At 55.5% G+C, this 15,892-nt stretch overlaps 2 protein-coding genes across 15 annotated transcripts in view; both read right to left on the bottom strand.

Annotated features, from left to right (window-relative positions):
• TRAIP (TRAF interacting protein) overlaps positions 1-4,829 on the bottom strand; it is a 62,193-nt gene extending 57,364 nt beyond the window's left edge. For 9 of the 13 annotated variants that reach the window (XR_007357497.2, XR_007357496.2, XM_048856537.2 and 6 more), the window contains exons 1-4: positions 4,745-4,829; positions 3,767-3,931; positions 1,567-1,624; positions 72-155 (exon numbers count right to left, since the gene is read on the bottom strand). Coding sequence is in view for 10 of the 13 variants with exons in the window: in XM_048856537.2 (XP_048712494.1) it covers positions 72-155; positions 1,567-1,624; positions 3,767-3,864 (240 nt within the window). In the remaining 3 variants the exon portion in view is untranslated. The other 4 variants (XM_048856548.2, XM_048856539.2, XM_048856538.2 and 1 more) reach the window with 4 other exon arrangements.
• A 3,976-nt stretch (positions 4,830-8,805) lies between these two features.
• CAMKV (CaM kinase like vesicle associated) overlaps positions 8,806-15,892 on the bottom strand; it is a 53,455-nt gene continuing 46,368 nt past the window's right edge. For both annotated transcript variants that reach the window (XM_048856573.2, XM_048856574.2), the window contains exons 8-11: positions 15,274-15,410; positions 14,010-14,088; positions 13,647-13,734; positions 8,806-11,194 (exon numbers count right to left, since the gene is read on the bottom strand). In XM_048856573.2, the coding sequence (XP_048712530.1) occupies positions 10,940-11,194; positions 13,647-13,734; positions 14,010-14,088; positions 15,274-15,410 (559 nt within the window). In that variant the 3' untranslated portion in view covers positions 8,806-10,939. The remainder of the gene's footprint in view (positions 11,195-13,646; positions 13,735-14,009; positions 14,089-15,273; positions 15,411-15,892) is intronic.

Below are 15,892 nucleotides of genomic sequence, written 5' to 3'. Positions count from 1 at the left end.
CAGTAACTGAAAGAAGCTGTTGGGACAGACTGTGGCTCCAGGCTGCTGTTAAGAGAACTCAATCAGAATACCTGTAGGCTTTCTGCATCCAGTGATGTCTGCTCCTCCAGGGCAACATCAAAGAACAGCTTATTGATGATGTGTCTTTTGCTGACCTAGGTAAGACATGGAAAAGGACGAGAGTCATGAGCGTGAAAATGCAGGGAGAACCTTTCCTGCTAGGCAGACAGCTACAATGGGAGAAGGTTACTGTCCCATCACAAGATGTTAATGTGTGGTATGGCTGGTGGAAATCAGTTCACACAGTTGGCATCTCTATGGTGAAATCCTGTTTTGGATCTGTCACCCAAGCATTGAGATTTACAGCCGTCACTCCAGGCAAGATCCTGGAATTATGACAGAAAGACTCAGGCATTTCTGAGTCAAGAGCAGCTCGTTCTTTGGCAGCTCAGACCCAGCAGCTGATGCTGAACTCACCCAGTGCCAAATCCAAACACAGAAGTACGTGCTGCTCTCTGTATGCAGAGGGTGCTCTAATTGAGTGCAGTAGCTCTCCCTACCTCCCCCATGCCGTTACAGCTTTGTGTTTTAAGTATTATATGCAGTCATGACACCAGCTAATTGCATAGTTACTGCTACATAAGATGTTATTTTGTGAGTAACTCCATGGTAACCCAGAGATGTAAGAGGCGGTGAAGAATACAGGGAATCAACAAGTCAGGGAAGAAACAAGGGCCAAGACCTTGAAAGAAAAGAAAAAGACAGGAGCACACCTATAAAATTAACATGCTGGCTGCGAACTGACTCCTCCATGTAACTCAGCTCAGAGTATAGCCAATACACCCTAGCACAAGCCAAGACCCCCAATCTTGATAATCACTGTAACGTGAGGCACAAGAACCAGACTAACTTAAGAAATATGGTCTTGGGGTTCAGGCACTGGACTGGGACTCAGAAGAGCTGGGTTCAGTTCCTGGTTCTGCCCAGACTCCCTGGGTGACCATGAGTGAGTCACTGAATCTCTGTGCCTTGGTTCCTAATCTGTAGAAGGGAGATAATCCTTCCTGTCTCCCACCCGCTGTCTTTTTTCCCCTCTTTAGGCTCAGTGCTCCAGAGCAGGGACTGTCTCTCACTGTGTGTATGTGCAGTGTCCTGATCTCAGCTGGGGAAGCTAGGAAGTACTGTAATAAAAATCTCAGGCTTAGATTATTTCCTAGCTCCCTCCACCCCTTTTCCATTTAGTGCTAGTGAAGTTTTGCCACAGTAAAAGCCCTGAAGGCCTGGCAGTAGCAAAACATGCTTCCCAATGTGCCCCAATCTGGCCTGGAGAGGCTTCGAAGGAGGATTTCAGTCTCCATGGCCCATTCACTCCTTAGCCTCTCTGCTAGAGTGTAAGTAGTGACGTCCAGCACAGTCTGATGGTGACTGAGAGGTGACAGCCAATCTCTGCATGCCATCAACGCCTCTGTGAGCCATCACTGTGCCCTCAGGCCTGAGCTCTGACAGTGCTGGTAGACAGCACTGGGATGTAGAAATACAGTGTTTTATTCAGGATTAAGGATTTACCTGGATTCTACACTGTGGACAAGTCCGACTCGGAGCAGTGTCAAACCACTGGATGAGACTGCGGGAGAAAGAGAAAAAAAAATATACAGTGAATTGTTAGAATTTAAGATCATCTGTTCTAAAGGTTGTCAACCAAGGGCTACATTGCTAACCTACCAGGAAACAGAGGAATAATTTCTATCAAATGGAGGATGTTTGGGACATGCTTTAAGCTCCCCAGGAGAACAGCATGTGGAGAAGACTGTGCAGTCTGATGTTAGGAATTGGGTCTTCAGAGCACCTTAAGAACTGTGTGATTACTGGCAGCAAAACAAATAGCTTAGCCAGTCATATCCAAAGGGCACAGTTCCCCTTACCCCCCCGCCAAACCATTACTGAGCAAAGCGATCCCCAGATGTTCTTTTCATTAAAGTCAGTGACCATCGCCAGGGTGATTCATTTTGATGTGGATGAGCGCACCCTGGTAAAACATGTCCCCTCTGCCCCCCTCCCCCCACACACTCAATTGATCCCACAGGAAGAGCACATGCCTCCAGCTCAAATCACTTGCAAAGGAACTCCAGCAAAAGCATGGAATTGATTAGGATTGTTTTGTCTTTAGCCTGCTCCTGCTGAAGCGCATGGACAAGCACTTTGTGTAGAAGCAACACAATGGTATCTCTGATGGAGAAGGCAAGGAAACCAAGACCACAGATGGGGAAGGGACAAGCGTGAAGGGGGAGGGAGCAGCACCCGCATCAGAGTTCAAGAGCATTGCAAGTTTCAGCCCCATTTCACTCTAGCACATTCCTCCAACAAAGTGAAAAATCAATCAAGGAAGCCCAAGCACCACACCCTTAGCCAGAAGAAGGGTCACTGTGAGAAGGAGGTTCAGGGGAGAGAGAGGGAATTGTGGAAAACAGAGAACAGACAAAACACAAAAGATGGAAGGAAGAAATGAGACGAGAAAGACTTGAACAGCAGAGGTGTTTTCTACAAGGGAAGGAAGCTGCTAAGAGGAAAGAGGATATTCAGTTACCAGAGTTATTTATTTGTCTGGCAGTCAAGAGAAACTCAGAAATAAGACTTCCCAAGGAGAATCATATGAGCCAACAAGTGACACTAGGCCCTGGTACAGAATCTTAGTTTGGGTCACCATGAAAAAAGCTTCTTTAACATATGGCTCAAGAGGGGAGAGCCTGTGGCATACAGACATATTTAGCGTGTTTGGCATTTCTCCATTTTAATGAAAAAAATGAGTTTCAATTTAACATCACAGGGAAAAAACATATCTTGAAGTCTGTATATTGATGGGCCTAATCCACATTTCCTTTAGTCTCAGAGTATTAACAGCACAGGACTAGGATTCGATTCCTGTTTCCAAACGGATACTGGCTTATTGTAAGCTTGGAAAGTTAACTTCCACTCTGCCTCACTTTTCCTCATCACTAAAATGAAGAGGTGAGATATCTACCCACCTCACAGTGGCACTGTGGGACTTTAATATTCAAAAAGCACTCAGAGCCTTCAAGGATGCCATGTTACAAAAAACAACATTAAGACAAATTAAGTACTTTTTACTACTTTTGCGTATAAGGCACTCAATCTGCCTAGCTACAATCAGCACTAACTAGTCAAGAACCATGCAGAATTTCCCACATTGCTCCGTTTTGCATTACATTGGCAGAACTGCCTCCCCTTCCCTGCTACAGCCCTCAGCGGCACTGCAACTCTGCCAAAGCACTTCAGTGCTGATCTGCAGCTCCCCTGCAATTCCAGTGCTCCTAATACACAACTATACCAACGTAGCTCAATGCCAACCCACAGAACCTCTTGTTATTTTAGTTCTCCATCTCTCAGAAACAGAAAAAGCCCAACTTTTAGAAACCTGCACTATGATGATGGCCAACTAACAATCTGTCAACCCACCCCTTCAAAAAGCAAGAAGGGTCAGCCAGGCATAAGGTGCATGGTTTTTAATGTCTGTGTTCATCCCCTTCAACTATAACATTTGCAAACAGCAGGATTGGAGAAGAGGAGGCTGAAGAGTTCAGAGACTGAAATGCAGAAAGACAAGAGATTATCACAAGAACAAAACACTGGAGAGGCACTTCCTCCGTTTCGCTAGAGATACTCACATCATCATAAGACATATTAACTCAGCAGTTGAAGGAGATGCATGTTTTTACCACTACCTGTCATGCTGTCCATGTCTACTCACCACTCCTGATGGAAGGTGTGTCCGCAGTGGATAGCTGCCACATCCTTGTGATTGTCAAAGAAATCCGAGCAGATGGTACAGTGGGCACGGATAGGCATCCTCTATTGTTCCGACTGACATCCAAGAGGCTGCCACAGCACAACCAGGGAAGCACCTCTCCTTGGCCTATGCAAGGAGAGATGAACACACCAGCCTCAGCGGGGCTGTCTCCCAAACCAACACCAAACAGCCTCAGAAGCTTGGATCTTTAGCTGGCATAGGGGCCAGGCTGCTATACACAGGGCATAACCTGACATTTAGGATGGCACGGGGGGACCCACTATGAGCTGCAGGCAGGTCAGAGGGATGGCACAGAAGGCACTGTAGGGTATAATATGCAGGGCATGCTGCTATTCATAGTACTCATGGCCAGGCATGGGTGGGGATTAAGGAGATGTTGCTGTATATGGCACGGGTGTCAAACATACTGTCCCCAGGATACATCCAGCCCACACGACGTGTTTGTGCCCAGCACGATACACCCAGATGGGGCAGAATCTTGACTTTGCCCTAGTGGCTGTAGAGACTTGTCCCACCGGGAGCCACGTGCCCCCCCCCCAGACTGCAGCCAGCCCGGAAGGGCGACGCTAGCTCCCAGCGCGAGCCGGGGCCCGAGCCCAGCGTCCCGTCGGGGTCACAGCAGCTGTCACGCTGGAAGCTGCAGCAGGGAACGAGCCGGGGACTCGCGCCGAGCACAGGCTGGAGGCTGCCCGGGTCGGGGCCCGCCTGGCTGGGCGGACGCGCGGGTGTAGGCGGCAGCGGCTCTCTCCGGGACAGGGCGCCGAGGAAACGGCGGGCAGCCCGAGCGGGGCACTCGGGCCAGCTCCCGCCCGGCTTCCCGCTCTGCCCCAGCCATCCCCCGCCCCCTGACGACGGGGCCCTCGCGGGAGATGGGCTCGGTCCCGGAGCGGGAGGTCGCCCCGGTTCGCATCGCGTTACCAGTTCAAATCTGGTTCATTCCGAGGTGGCTTCCGGCATGAGCCGGAAATGACGCCCCCGGGAAAGGCGCGGGGCCCGCCCCGTCGCGCTACATGGCTGAGGAGGGGGCGGGGCCGGCTTCCTCCAGTTGCTCCCCCGCCTGGCCCCAGCGGGCTCTCTGGGGCGAGGCTAACGGGAGCACGGGGTCTTAGCCCCGCCCCAGCCTGACCGGCCGGAGCGCACAGCTGGGGCGTGGGGCGGGGGCCGCACATTCAGGGGCGCCGTGTGCGCTGTTGTAAGGCCCGCTCATGGGGTGGGGCGTGTGAGTCGGGGCAGGGCCTGCAGACTCAAGGGGCGGGACCTGGGGGATGGAACACCGTTTGTCTCTTGTTAGGGGACTGGGTGCAGAGTCTCATCTTCCATTAAACAATCCTGTTTCCAGCCCACCACCTGGCAAATGTGGCCTGAGTGTCACTGACACTGCCATGTGTCCAGGGCTGCAAAAAGCCCAACACCATAGCTCTGGGAGGTGTGAGCTGCTCCATCCATCTCTGTGGGAGTGTTAAATCTGAAACCTAATGATGGTGATTTGATTATCAACTCCAACTATCCCACTGCCAATCGTTATAGCAGGACCATCTAATCATGTGCTCACAAGGACTCCCCTGGCTTTGTGGGCACGTTAAGTCCCAGCTGACCCTTACTCATCCACCAAAATCTCCAGCTACCCTGACACCATCCAGCTCTCTTACATTTGTAATGATGTACCATTTGTTTAACAGACGGCTCCTGCTGTAGCATGCTGTCTCAAGCCTTTGTCTCCTCATATGCCAGGAGAACCCAACAAACCATCCTGCTTCCCACAGACCTTCCAATGAAGCATCATGGGAGCACCAGTGCAAAGGATTCTGGGAAACATCTGAAACATCAGCTTGGGAGTGGCCGATGATTGGATCGCAATCCTCCTTTTTGATCCCATTTCCTTGCCCATTCACAAGGACTGTTGGCCCCATTGCACGATATCAGTGAGAACTAGGGGATCTGCTCCTCATCCCTGGAGCATGCAGTGGCTATTAGGTGGGGTCCCCTCTCCAGGGCCACATCCTGGCCCAGGGCTGGGGGAAGAACATCTGGGGAGTTGCTGCCATGCTAGACACTCCGGTGCTCTGAGGCTTGCTCCCAGCCGTTTCCCAACCCCTTTTGGAGCAGACTGTGCTGCAGTCTGTGCATAGCAGACAGAGGGGGTGCTGTGCCTGCCCACAGGACAGCAGAGATCAGATGAGCTGGATTTTAGAGGCGGGGGGGGGAGGGGGAATCCCCAAGACTCGGTGATTAACCTCCTCTTAGCTGCACCTCTACCTACCCCACCCCTTGTTCCTTCCAGCCCCCAGAGCATCTGTGTCCCACCCACTCTTCCCCCAGCTCAGCTCTGAGGCACAGAGGCATGCATGGCAGCTGGCTAGAGGATCTGCTCCTGGCAGCAGCCTGGTGTATGAACTGGCCCCTAGAAGGGCAGAGTTCATTGGCAGGGCAGACAAAGAGACAGAGCAGGTATGGCTGGTGCTTTCTCGGTTTGTCCTCAGAAGGTCTTTATTTGCCAGTGGTACAGTGCAGCGATCACACAGGAGCTTCTGGGTGGTCGTAGTGGAAATAAAAGTTTCATAGACAGAACTCAACCCTACAAACATGCAGCTGCAAATCAAGGACAAGGGGAAAGTAAAGCTGGAGTGGTGGGACCATAGCCCAGAAAACCGCAGGCTGGGAGGGCCCTGGGGCAGGCAGCTGTGGAGAACGCCCCACTGATGGCAGGTCAACTCTGCAGGCCCGTCACAGCGGGACTCAGGCTTCCCTCCTATGTTTAGTTTGGGGCCAGGGGAAGGGGACACAGGGGGCTGATGGGCCAGGCCTGACCCGGGGGTACCTGAGGGGCTTTCGTCAAGTGAGCATAGCTCACAGGGCTCTCATCTGGACTGCTCTCCCCTACCCTTCAAAGAACTGATAGCCAGTGCTGCAAGCACCCTGCACCTAGGAACAGGCAGGCAAATGCCTTCACAAGACTACTTCTAGGCCTTTGAACTAAAGCATCGGGTGGGGTTGTTCAGGCTCCCACGGTTGTGACCACATGGTAGAGTGGTATCTAACCAGCACCCAATGGCTCATTCACTAGAGCACTAGATAAGGCTGCACCCTAAACTGGGGCAGGGTGGGACAGATCCTGATCCAAGCTCTAGACTGTGCATTCCACCAGAATGCAATATTTCTGGAGCACTCTATAGCCCAGGGCCAGGCAAACTTTTTGGCCCGAGGGCCACATCGGGGTTGCAAAATGGTATGGAGGGCCAGGTAGGGAAGGCTGTACCTCCATAAACAGCCTGGCCCCTGCCCCCTATCTGCCCCCTCCCACTTCCTGCCCCCCTCAGAACTCCCAAGCCATCCAACCCCTCTGCTCCTTGTCCCGACTGCCCCCTCCAGGGACACCCCCAGCCCTAACTGCCCCCCCGGGTCCCAACCCCCTATCCAACCCCCCCGTTCCCTGTCCCCTGACTGCCCTGACCCTTATCCACACCCCTGCATCCTGACAGGCCCCCTGGGACCCCTGACCCATCCAACCCCTCCCCTTGTCCCCTGACCACCCCCTCCCGGGACCCCTGTCCCTAACTACCCCCCCAGGACCCTACCCCTTATCCAACCCCCCCTGCTCCCTGTCCCCCCTCCCAGGATCCCCCAACCTCCCGGGACCCCACCCCCTATCCAACCCCCCCGCTCCCGGTCTCCTGACCGCCCCCCCAACCGCCCCCCATCCCCTGACTGCCCCCTGGGACCTCCTGCCCCTTATCCAACCTCCCTCCCCCCGCCCCCTTACCATGCTGCTCAGAGCAGCAGGACAGGCTTATTGGAAAGCCTGGGAGATGGGTGGGGGACAGAGGACAGCAGGGGAGGGGCCACTAGCCTCCCCAGCCGGGAGCTCAGGGGCCAGGCAGGATGCCTGTAGTTTGCCCACCTCTGCTATAGCCCCTATAAGGTTTCACATTGGAAACTCTAGAACCTCAACAGGGTGGTGGCAATCTAGATCACTTATTGGCAAGCATGTGATGTGATCTAGGACAAGACCTTCACAAGCTGGATGCCTGAGATGCCCTAGAGCTGTCAGGAGCTCTCCTCTAGGATGATCTAGAACCTTCACAAGTGCAGAGTGCTCTAGAACATTTAGCTGTAAAACACATTCTTGCCAATGGGCAATGACTCAGGAAACTAGAAAAATCTTCTCTTGTGCTAGAGTAGGATCCCAGACTCTGCTTACCAGCAGCTAAAACCAATCCCTTTCCACCGCCATATGCCCAAACAGCCCAGCACAAAACAAGCCCAGAGCAAGTCTCCTTGGGCAGGGCTGGCTCCATGGGGTGGGCACTATAATGGGCCTGGAGACCAGAGCGGACCATGTGCTCCCCAAGAGGACAAAGCCCCCTGCTGCTACAGTTCAGCACAGGGCCAGCCTTATAGGGTGGGCGCTGTGGGTGAAGGGCGGGGGGCGCCATGGGAAAGAGACAAGGAGTGGGGCAGGACTGGGGTGCAAGGCCACAGAAGGGAGCTCAGGGCAATGGGGGAGGAGCACAATCAGGGGTGGGAGCAGAAGAGTGGCTCAATGAGCCACGTGCCAAACATCTTATCACCTTGGATCCACTCTGTTCCAGAAGCCACATTCGTATCAGGCTATCCTGATAGAACCTGATAGTCCAATCAGTGCTCATCCCCACCCTAAAATGGTAAAATGTGCACTGCTAGCTGCTGATGCAGGGGCGATGGGGGGCTGGGGGAGACAGCAAGGCTCAGGGAGGATGGGTTAGGGGCCAGAGGAGGCAGCAGGGACCAGGGCACCATTTTCCCTAAGGCCAGCCCTAGTTCTGCAAACTGTCAATTCAGGGTCGGGGCAAGGGAACACAACTCTGCAAGGGGCCACTGTCCAGCACTACAGTCAGGAAAGCCCCGCTCGGACTGGATGGGCCCAGGCCTCAGCCTCCACAGTACAGAACCTCTATGTGCCCCAGGTTAAGCCTCCGGGAGGAAATAAGACTACACAGTGCTGAACAGGGCACACGTGGGTCACTATGTATACACATCCACACAACGAGAGTATATACACCACTCCCACCCCCAGAGCCTCCATAAACACATCGAGCAGGGGCTGAATCTCACACAGCCAAAGCCGGGACCAGAGCTGTGCCATATAAGTCTCACACACTCACCATACTGCTCCCATAGACATGCTGTGTGCTGTCACACGTGGGCTGCAAACACCATAATCAGCCTGGACAATGGCAAAGCTGTTCTTGTAGAAAGAGGCATAGGACAGTGCTTTGGCGATGAGTCAACCCCCAACCCCTCCCTGCTCCCCCTTGTTCCAACAGGCCAACCCAGAGCTCCTGCACACCTTTGAATCAGCACACACAGGGATTGGGGGCCAGCTTTCAGCAGGGCTGCGGTTCTAGTCCCTGGCCATGCGGAGTTTGTGATGGCCACTGGACAGCTACAGAGGCACCTCTTGTGAGGGGTCTGCAGCCCCTTGGACATTCCCAGCAGCCCCCTTGTTCCTCCCAGCGCTGCTCCAGCGGTGGCCGTGATGCACAAATGCTGGGCTCCTCCACACATTGAGCCACCACAGGCAGCCCTGGTGCCCACAGCCTGGCAGCAGGACCATTGCTGTCAGTGACACCAGTGAGCCTGCGAAGGCAGCAGTGAGACCAAAAGTGTCATGCTGGGAGGATGCCACTGTGAGTCAGTGGAGTCTGGTCTGTATCTGCCGTGGGTTCAGGCTCTAAAGCAGCGGAGCAGAGTGTAGGGATGATGTGTCTCACCCCCACGTGGATCCAGCCCCTTCTGGAGCCTGCTGTGGATGCAGATTAGGGAGATACAGGACATACCCAGTGCTTACTGGCCAGGGTGAGGCAGCGCTGATGCTCAGGCGTCTCCCTCATCCACGGGGAGGAAGGCAGGTCTGCAGTCCATGGGGCCAGATGCCACCATTACAGCAGGGAGGAGGGACACCCAGGCCACTTGCTCTCTGCACATCACCCAAAGCTCCAAGCAAGCTCGGTGAAGGTGGTGAAGGACTGGAATGGGTTATCTAGGGAGGTGGTGGAATCTCCATCCTTAGAGGTTTTTAAGGTCTGTCTTGACAAAGCCCTGGCTGTGAAGATTTAGTTGGGGCTGGTCCTGCTTTGAGCAGGGGGTTGGACTAGATAACCTCCTGAGGTCTCTTCCAACTCTAATCTTCTATGATCCTATGATTCAACAGGAACCTGTAGGCATGAGAGGGGGAGTCCCACTGGTGCCAGCAATTGCATGGGAAGCTTTATCTGGGATCTAAGTGCAGCATCCCTGTCCTAGGCCACTTGAATCTCAAGCCCTCCCTGCCTCCTTGTCACCCCACCCCTCCAGCCAGCTCAGCTCAGCTGCTGCTCTCCAGACTGGTGCTCAGATCCTTCCCTAAATGGCTCAGGATTGCCTCTCTCCCCACTCCCAGGGTGAATGCACCCAATAAACGCACACTTGTTCACCCATGGATACACATATGGACACACCCACCCACCCAGAGACCCATACACACACACCAATGTATAATCACAGACACCCAGACACGCACTAATTCATATGGACACCCACACAAACACCCCATGTCCGGAGACACATACACTGCAATGGACACACAGCACATACATGCAGCTGTATGTAAATGCACACACACACAAGTGCTGGGTATGGACACAGTTGGATCTGTGTCCAGGCTCCCAATTGGATCTGGAACTCAGGAGGGTGGTTGTGTTTGATCCTGACGTGCCGGCTTCCTCTCGCTTGGCCCAGTGATGGGGGATCAGGTGGTTCAGTGAGTGGGCAGACTCAGAGAGCAGCCTCCAGTGAGGAAAGGAAACCAACAAAGCCACCAAAGGAGACAGAGAAAAGAAAAGCAAAGGGAGAGAGAGAAAACTCCATGCAAGGGGCTCTGCTTCTGCCTCTGTCTGTCCAACTGGGCCTATTGGGTCGCTCCAGGCTCAGGAACATAGAAAATAGAAGCTCTGTGCAGTGGCCCAGCTGGGGGTAGACAGAGTCAGACAGACAGGCACATAGCAGGGACAGACAGAGAGCCAGGGAGGTTTGGATACCATGCCAGCAACTATGTACAATGAGAGATCCAGTGCTTCCCCACCCCATCCCTCCTGTTCAGCCGGTTTCCTCGGTCCAGGCCTCGGGGGTGGCACTGGGGGCAGTGGCTTCTTCTCCATTACACGTAGTTGGGGCTCCCGCTGTTGGGGCAGTGCTGTCAGGTGTGGCGGTGGCCGCAGGCTGCGTGGCAGTGGCGGGGGCTGGCAAGGTGGCACTGTCCAGCATGGCGGCAGCTGGCAGGGTCGGCTTTGCCGGCTCAGCCTGCTCGGGTGCACGGAGCCGCTTCATAAGCGTGGTCACTCGCACGGCTTTCTGCGGGGAGGGGAGGAATCCCATCGGTCACCACGGCATGGGTGGTCTTTCACCATTGCTGACTGGCCCTCTGCCCCCACACTGAGCTCCTACCTCCTCCTCCATCCTGCCCACTGCTCCGTGCCCCTCTGTCTGCCCCAGCCTTCCCAGCCCTGCAGCTCCCCCAAACAAGTGCAGCGTGCAGGGGCAAGAGCCAGGCTCTGTGACCAGTGACTCAGGGGATGGATACACCATGAGTGCTCCAGTGGTACAGCTGCAGCACTGCCACTGAGTGCCCTAGTGTAGACAAAAAGAAAAGGAGTACTTGTGGCACCTTAGAGACTAACAAATTTTTAATAGATTTCCACTCCATACGGCTAAATTCAGTGCCTTGCATAATGACAGGTCTCAGAGTAGCAGCCGTGTTAGTCTGTATTCGCAAAAAGAAAAGGAGTACTTGTGGCACCTTAGAGACAAATTTGTTAGTCTCTAAGGTGCCACAAATACTCCTTTTCTTTTTGCGAATACAGACTAACATGGCTGCTACTCTGAAACCTAGTGTAGACTCTTCCTCCATTGATGGAAAGGGTTCTCCCCTTGCTGCAGGAAACGTGCCTTCCCAGGCAGTGGTAGCCAGGTTAATGGAAGGGTCTATGCCGGGGGTTGGGTAGGCTTAGCTACAGCCCTTGGGGGTGAATTTTTTCACACCTCTGAGCACTGCTACATTTTAAGTGTAGACCAAGTCTCAAAGGGAACAGACATTATGGGGATGCTGCAGTTACCCCAGAATTATATGGTGTCATACTGCCTGCTTGACTTGGGCTTGTATACAGCCGCCCATCACCACAGTACCGGGGCTCCAACCATGCAAATCAATAGCAACAGTGGAGCCTCCTTTTGGGGTCAACACTATGCTTGGGGAGGTGCCCTAGGGTGAGCTGGCCCTTTAAGGAGGCTAGGGCTCAGCTGGGCCAAACCTGGCTTGCCCTCCCAGGTGGAGGAGAGGTACAGGCCTGTGGTCCAGGCAGACTGGAGAAGATCCCCAGGACAGCAGCCCTGGCCGGCCAGGGGTGAGTGGGAGCATAAGGAGAGGTTCTGAGATGGACACAGGGTAATTTGGACTAAGGGGGCTGACAGCCCAGTTGTTAGGGCTCTGGATACCCTCAGCAGGGGGTGCGCACAGATTCTCCCTAGGCTGCCGCCCTGTGTGTGTGGGGGGGAGGGGTGCAGTGACCCCTGCTGTTAAGGGGACAATGGACAGACTCTGATTACCCCAAAAGGGGTGGCTCTTTCAGACTTCTCCAGAGGGTTAGGTCACTACAATGATGGGCCAGCACTGGGAGTCGGTGACTGACTGAAACTCTAGGGAAACTGAGGCAGTGTCCAATGCTGGCTATGGCAGGACCTTGCTATTGGAGAGTTTGTGTGAGACAGGGATCTCAAACTCAAATCACCACAAGGGCCACATGAGGACTAGTACATTGGCCTGAGGGCCGCATCACTGACACCCCTCCCGCCGCCACTCTACCCCTTCCATAAGGCCTCGCTCCTGCCCCACCTCTTCCCACCCCTTCCCTACCTCCATTCCAACCCCTTCCCCAAAGTCCCCACCCCAACTCCGCCCCCTCCCTGCCCCTATTCCAACCCCTTCCCCAAATCCCCGCCTCTTCTCCGCCTCCTCCCCTGAGTGTCCCCGCTCCTCCCCCCTCCCTCCTGGAAAGTGCTAAGTGCCGCCAAACAGCTGTTTGGTGGTGGGAAGCGCCTGGAGGTAGGCAGAGGAGTTGGGACGCAGAGTGCTGGGGGGGAAGGGTGGGAGGCGGTGGGGGAGAGGAGCTTGGTGGCCGCAGGAAATAACTCTGCAGGCCGCGTGTTTGAGACCCCTGATGTGAGACCTGAGCATTACAAAGCCAGGAAATACAGAGTGAATGTTAAACAAGAAAGAAACCCAGTGGCAACTGGGTCTGGAAAAGCCCAGTTCAAGCCCCCTCTGAGCATACTAATCCTCTGCCTTCCTCTGGGGCCCTTCACCTGATGGATCCCTTCCTGGCAGCTCCCCGGACAGCTGCAGCAGAGGGGCTGGAGCCGCAGTGGGAGCAGCTTTGCCTGCTGACAGGCTGGTTTCCTAGCCCTGCCTGAGAGCGGGACACCAGAGACCTCTCTGTCTCGGTACTCACCTGGCCCTCCTGTCTTCTCTGCACCCATCACTGCGAGATCCTCCCTCCACACCACACCCTGTGGTCCAGAGCAGGACTGAGACCCAGGGTAGGTTCAGTGACTGGCCCAGGGTGTCGGTGGCTCAGCTGGGAACTGACTGCTGATCTGTGCAATCCCAGGCCTGTTCCCCACTCCCAGATTACCCTTCCTACCCTGACTGTGGAGAACATGGTGCAGGGGGAGGCTGAGATCTCCTCTCTGCTCTGCTCAGGGCTCCCCATGGGTGGAAGCACCTGAGCATGGGGCGAGAGCTATGTACCTTCCACTTCGCTCTGGCAAAGTTCTTCTCAATTTGAGCGCAGACGCCGTCCTTGATGTTCTTATCGGAGGCGGCGTTGCCAGAAATCCTGGAAGCAGAAACACACGTCAATGACCAGCTGCCCTCCCAGCCCCATGCTCCCACACTCTGCTTCCCCCCTTAACCCAGGGGGCCCGTGGGGCGCTCCACCCACCCAGTCCCCACCACCTCCAGCCTGCACCCAGCTCTTCCCCTGGCACCATTAAGTGGAGCTGGGGTCTCATGTCCCTCCCAACTCTCACGATACTAGTCAGTGTCCCCTCCATCCCTCCAGGGTCCTCCTGCCAGAAGGCCCCTCGCCTGGAGTCACCAGCGCTGCCTTACCACTCGTGGGAGATGGCTTCTTCAGCTGTGATCCTCTGGTCCTGGTCCACCTCCATCAGACGGGTCACCAGTTCCTTAGCTGCAGAGACAGCAAGTGGGAAGAAGGCGCTTAGTGCTCAGGCCGGCCATATGCTGGGGCACGGCTCGAAAGGGGATGGTGGCGGGTAGTGGACGCTCAAGCTCCCTGTTCTCATCCGCAGAGGAGTGGGGCTGGCGGAGAATGGAGAGGAACAAAGGAGCCCAAAGCCCTCTGTGGCTGGCTGCTCTGCTGGAGGAAGGGGTGGCAGGGGGCTCTACCGACCGATCACCAGGAAAGGTCTGTGCAGGGCAGGGAGCATGCGCCCGCCATGGCTGGTCACTGCTTTCCCCAGGGACCAGGCTTGCACAGGCTGCTCAGACAGCTCTTATCCGACTCCTCTCCCACAGGGCAGCCTGGGATGGGGACTGGGCCTTCACTCCTGGAGCAGGCCCCATCCCGCTGTGCCCTGCCTCCCACCCCCCACTCCAGGGACAGCACTCCCTGGACAGTCACTAACCCCCACAGGACTGGCTGAGGAGGGGGAGGGGATGGTGTCCCCATAGAACAGGACTGGCACGGGCAGGATGAGGATGGAGTTAGGACCCCGTAGAAGAGGGCTGGCCAGGAAGAGGACAGGATTGGGGTCCCACAGAACAGGACTGGCTGGGGTGGGATGATGACAGGGTTGCAGTCCCTGTAGAACAGGGCTGGCAGGGGCAGGACGCAGACGTGGTTGGGGTCCCACAGAACAGCACTGGTGGGGGGGTGGAATGAGGATGGCGTTGGGGTCCCATATAACAGGGCTGACGGGGGCGGGATGAGGATGGGGTTGGCTGGCTTCCCACAGAAGAGGACTGGTGGGGGGGGCTTACGAGGATGGGGTTAGGATCCTGTAGAAGAGCACTGGTAGGGGTGGGATGAGGATGGGTTGCAATTCTGTAGAACAGGGCGGGGTCGGGGGGGAGGGGAGGTGACGAGGACTGGGTTGGGGTTGCCATAGAGCAGGACTGGCAGTAACTGTTGTTTTCCTCTCTCCCACTGAGTGGTCTCTCAAGGGAGGGTAGGAGTGTATGGGGTCCCCGCAGCGGGGGCTCTGCAGGCTCTGCATGGGGGTGAATCTCGCCTACATGGGCTCCTCTGTTCCATTGGCTCTCAGGGCTGGGTTTGCGAGTGGGACTCTGAGCGAGCATCACGCTGGTTCTGGACCCAGATGCCCAGCCATGCCCCCAGGCGAGCGAGCCTCACCCGCCTGGGAGATCTCGTCCCAGTAAGGCGGGTCAAATTCATAGTCGCCGGCCAGGATCTTGCGGAAGAGATTCTTATCATGGTTCTCGTAGTCGTCCTCTTCCACCTCCTCATAAAAGGGTGGGTTCCCCGACAGCCTGCGTGGGGCGAGAACGTCGGGGCGGTGAGCATGCCTGGCCTGGCCCAGCGCTCACTACACCTTGGCTCCACTTACCCCATCACTGCCCCTTGGTCTCCGGCCCCCTTCCCTGGGGCCCTTCCAGCTCCCCTCCCTGGGGTCTGGGGACCCTCGCTCTCTGGTCCCCTCGCTCTCTGGCCCCCTTCCCCAGGGCCCCTTTGGTCTCCGGCCCTCTTCCCTAGGGTCCAGGTCCAGGTCCTGGTTGTTGGCTCACTCTCTCAGCTAGTTTCCTGGATGTGGTCTCTGGCTGTCACCCCTGCACCATGTCCTTGACTCTACAGCCCAGTCCATTTGTCCCTGTCCCTCCAATATCAGCTTCCTGGCCCAGCTTCTGGCTCCACCCCCCATACTCATCTCTCCAACTACCATCTCCTCCACAAACATATCTTCTGCTCCCTGACCCAGTCTCTGGCTGGCCCCCTCCTCAGCTAGCCTGCAAGC

This window comes from Caretta caretta, chromosome 7 (assembly GCF_965140235.1).
Source record: "Caretta caretta isolate rCarCar2 chromosome 7, rCarCar1.hap1, whole genome shotgun sequence".
In the NCBI taxonomy this organism is placed as follows: domain Eukaryota; kingdom Metazoa; phylum Chordata; order Testudines; family Cheloniidae; genus Caretta; species Caretta caretta.
This window is presented reverse-complemented; position numbering and strand designations above follow the sequence as displayed.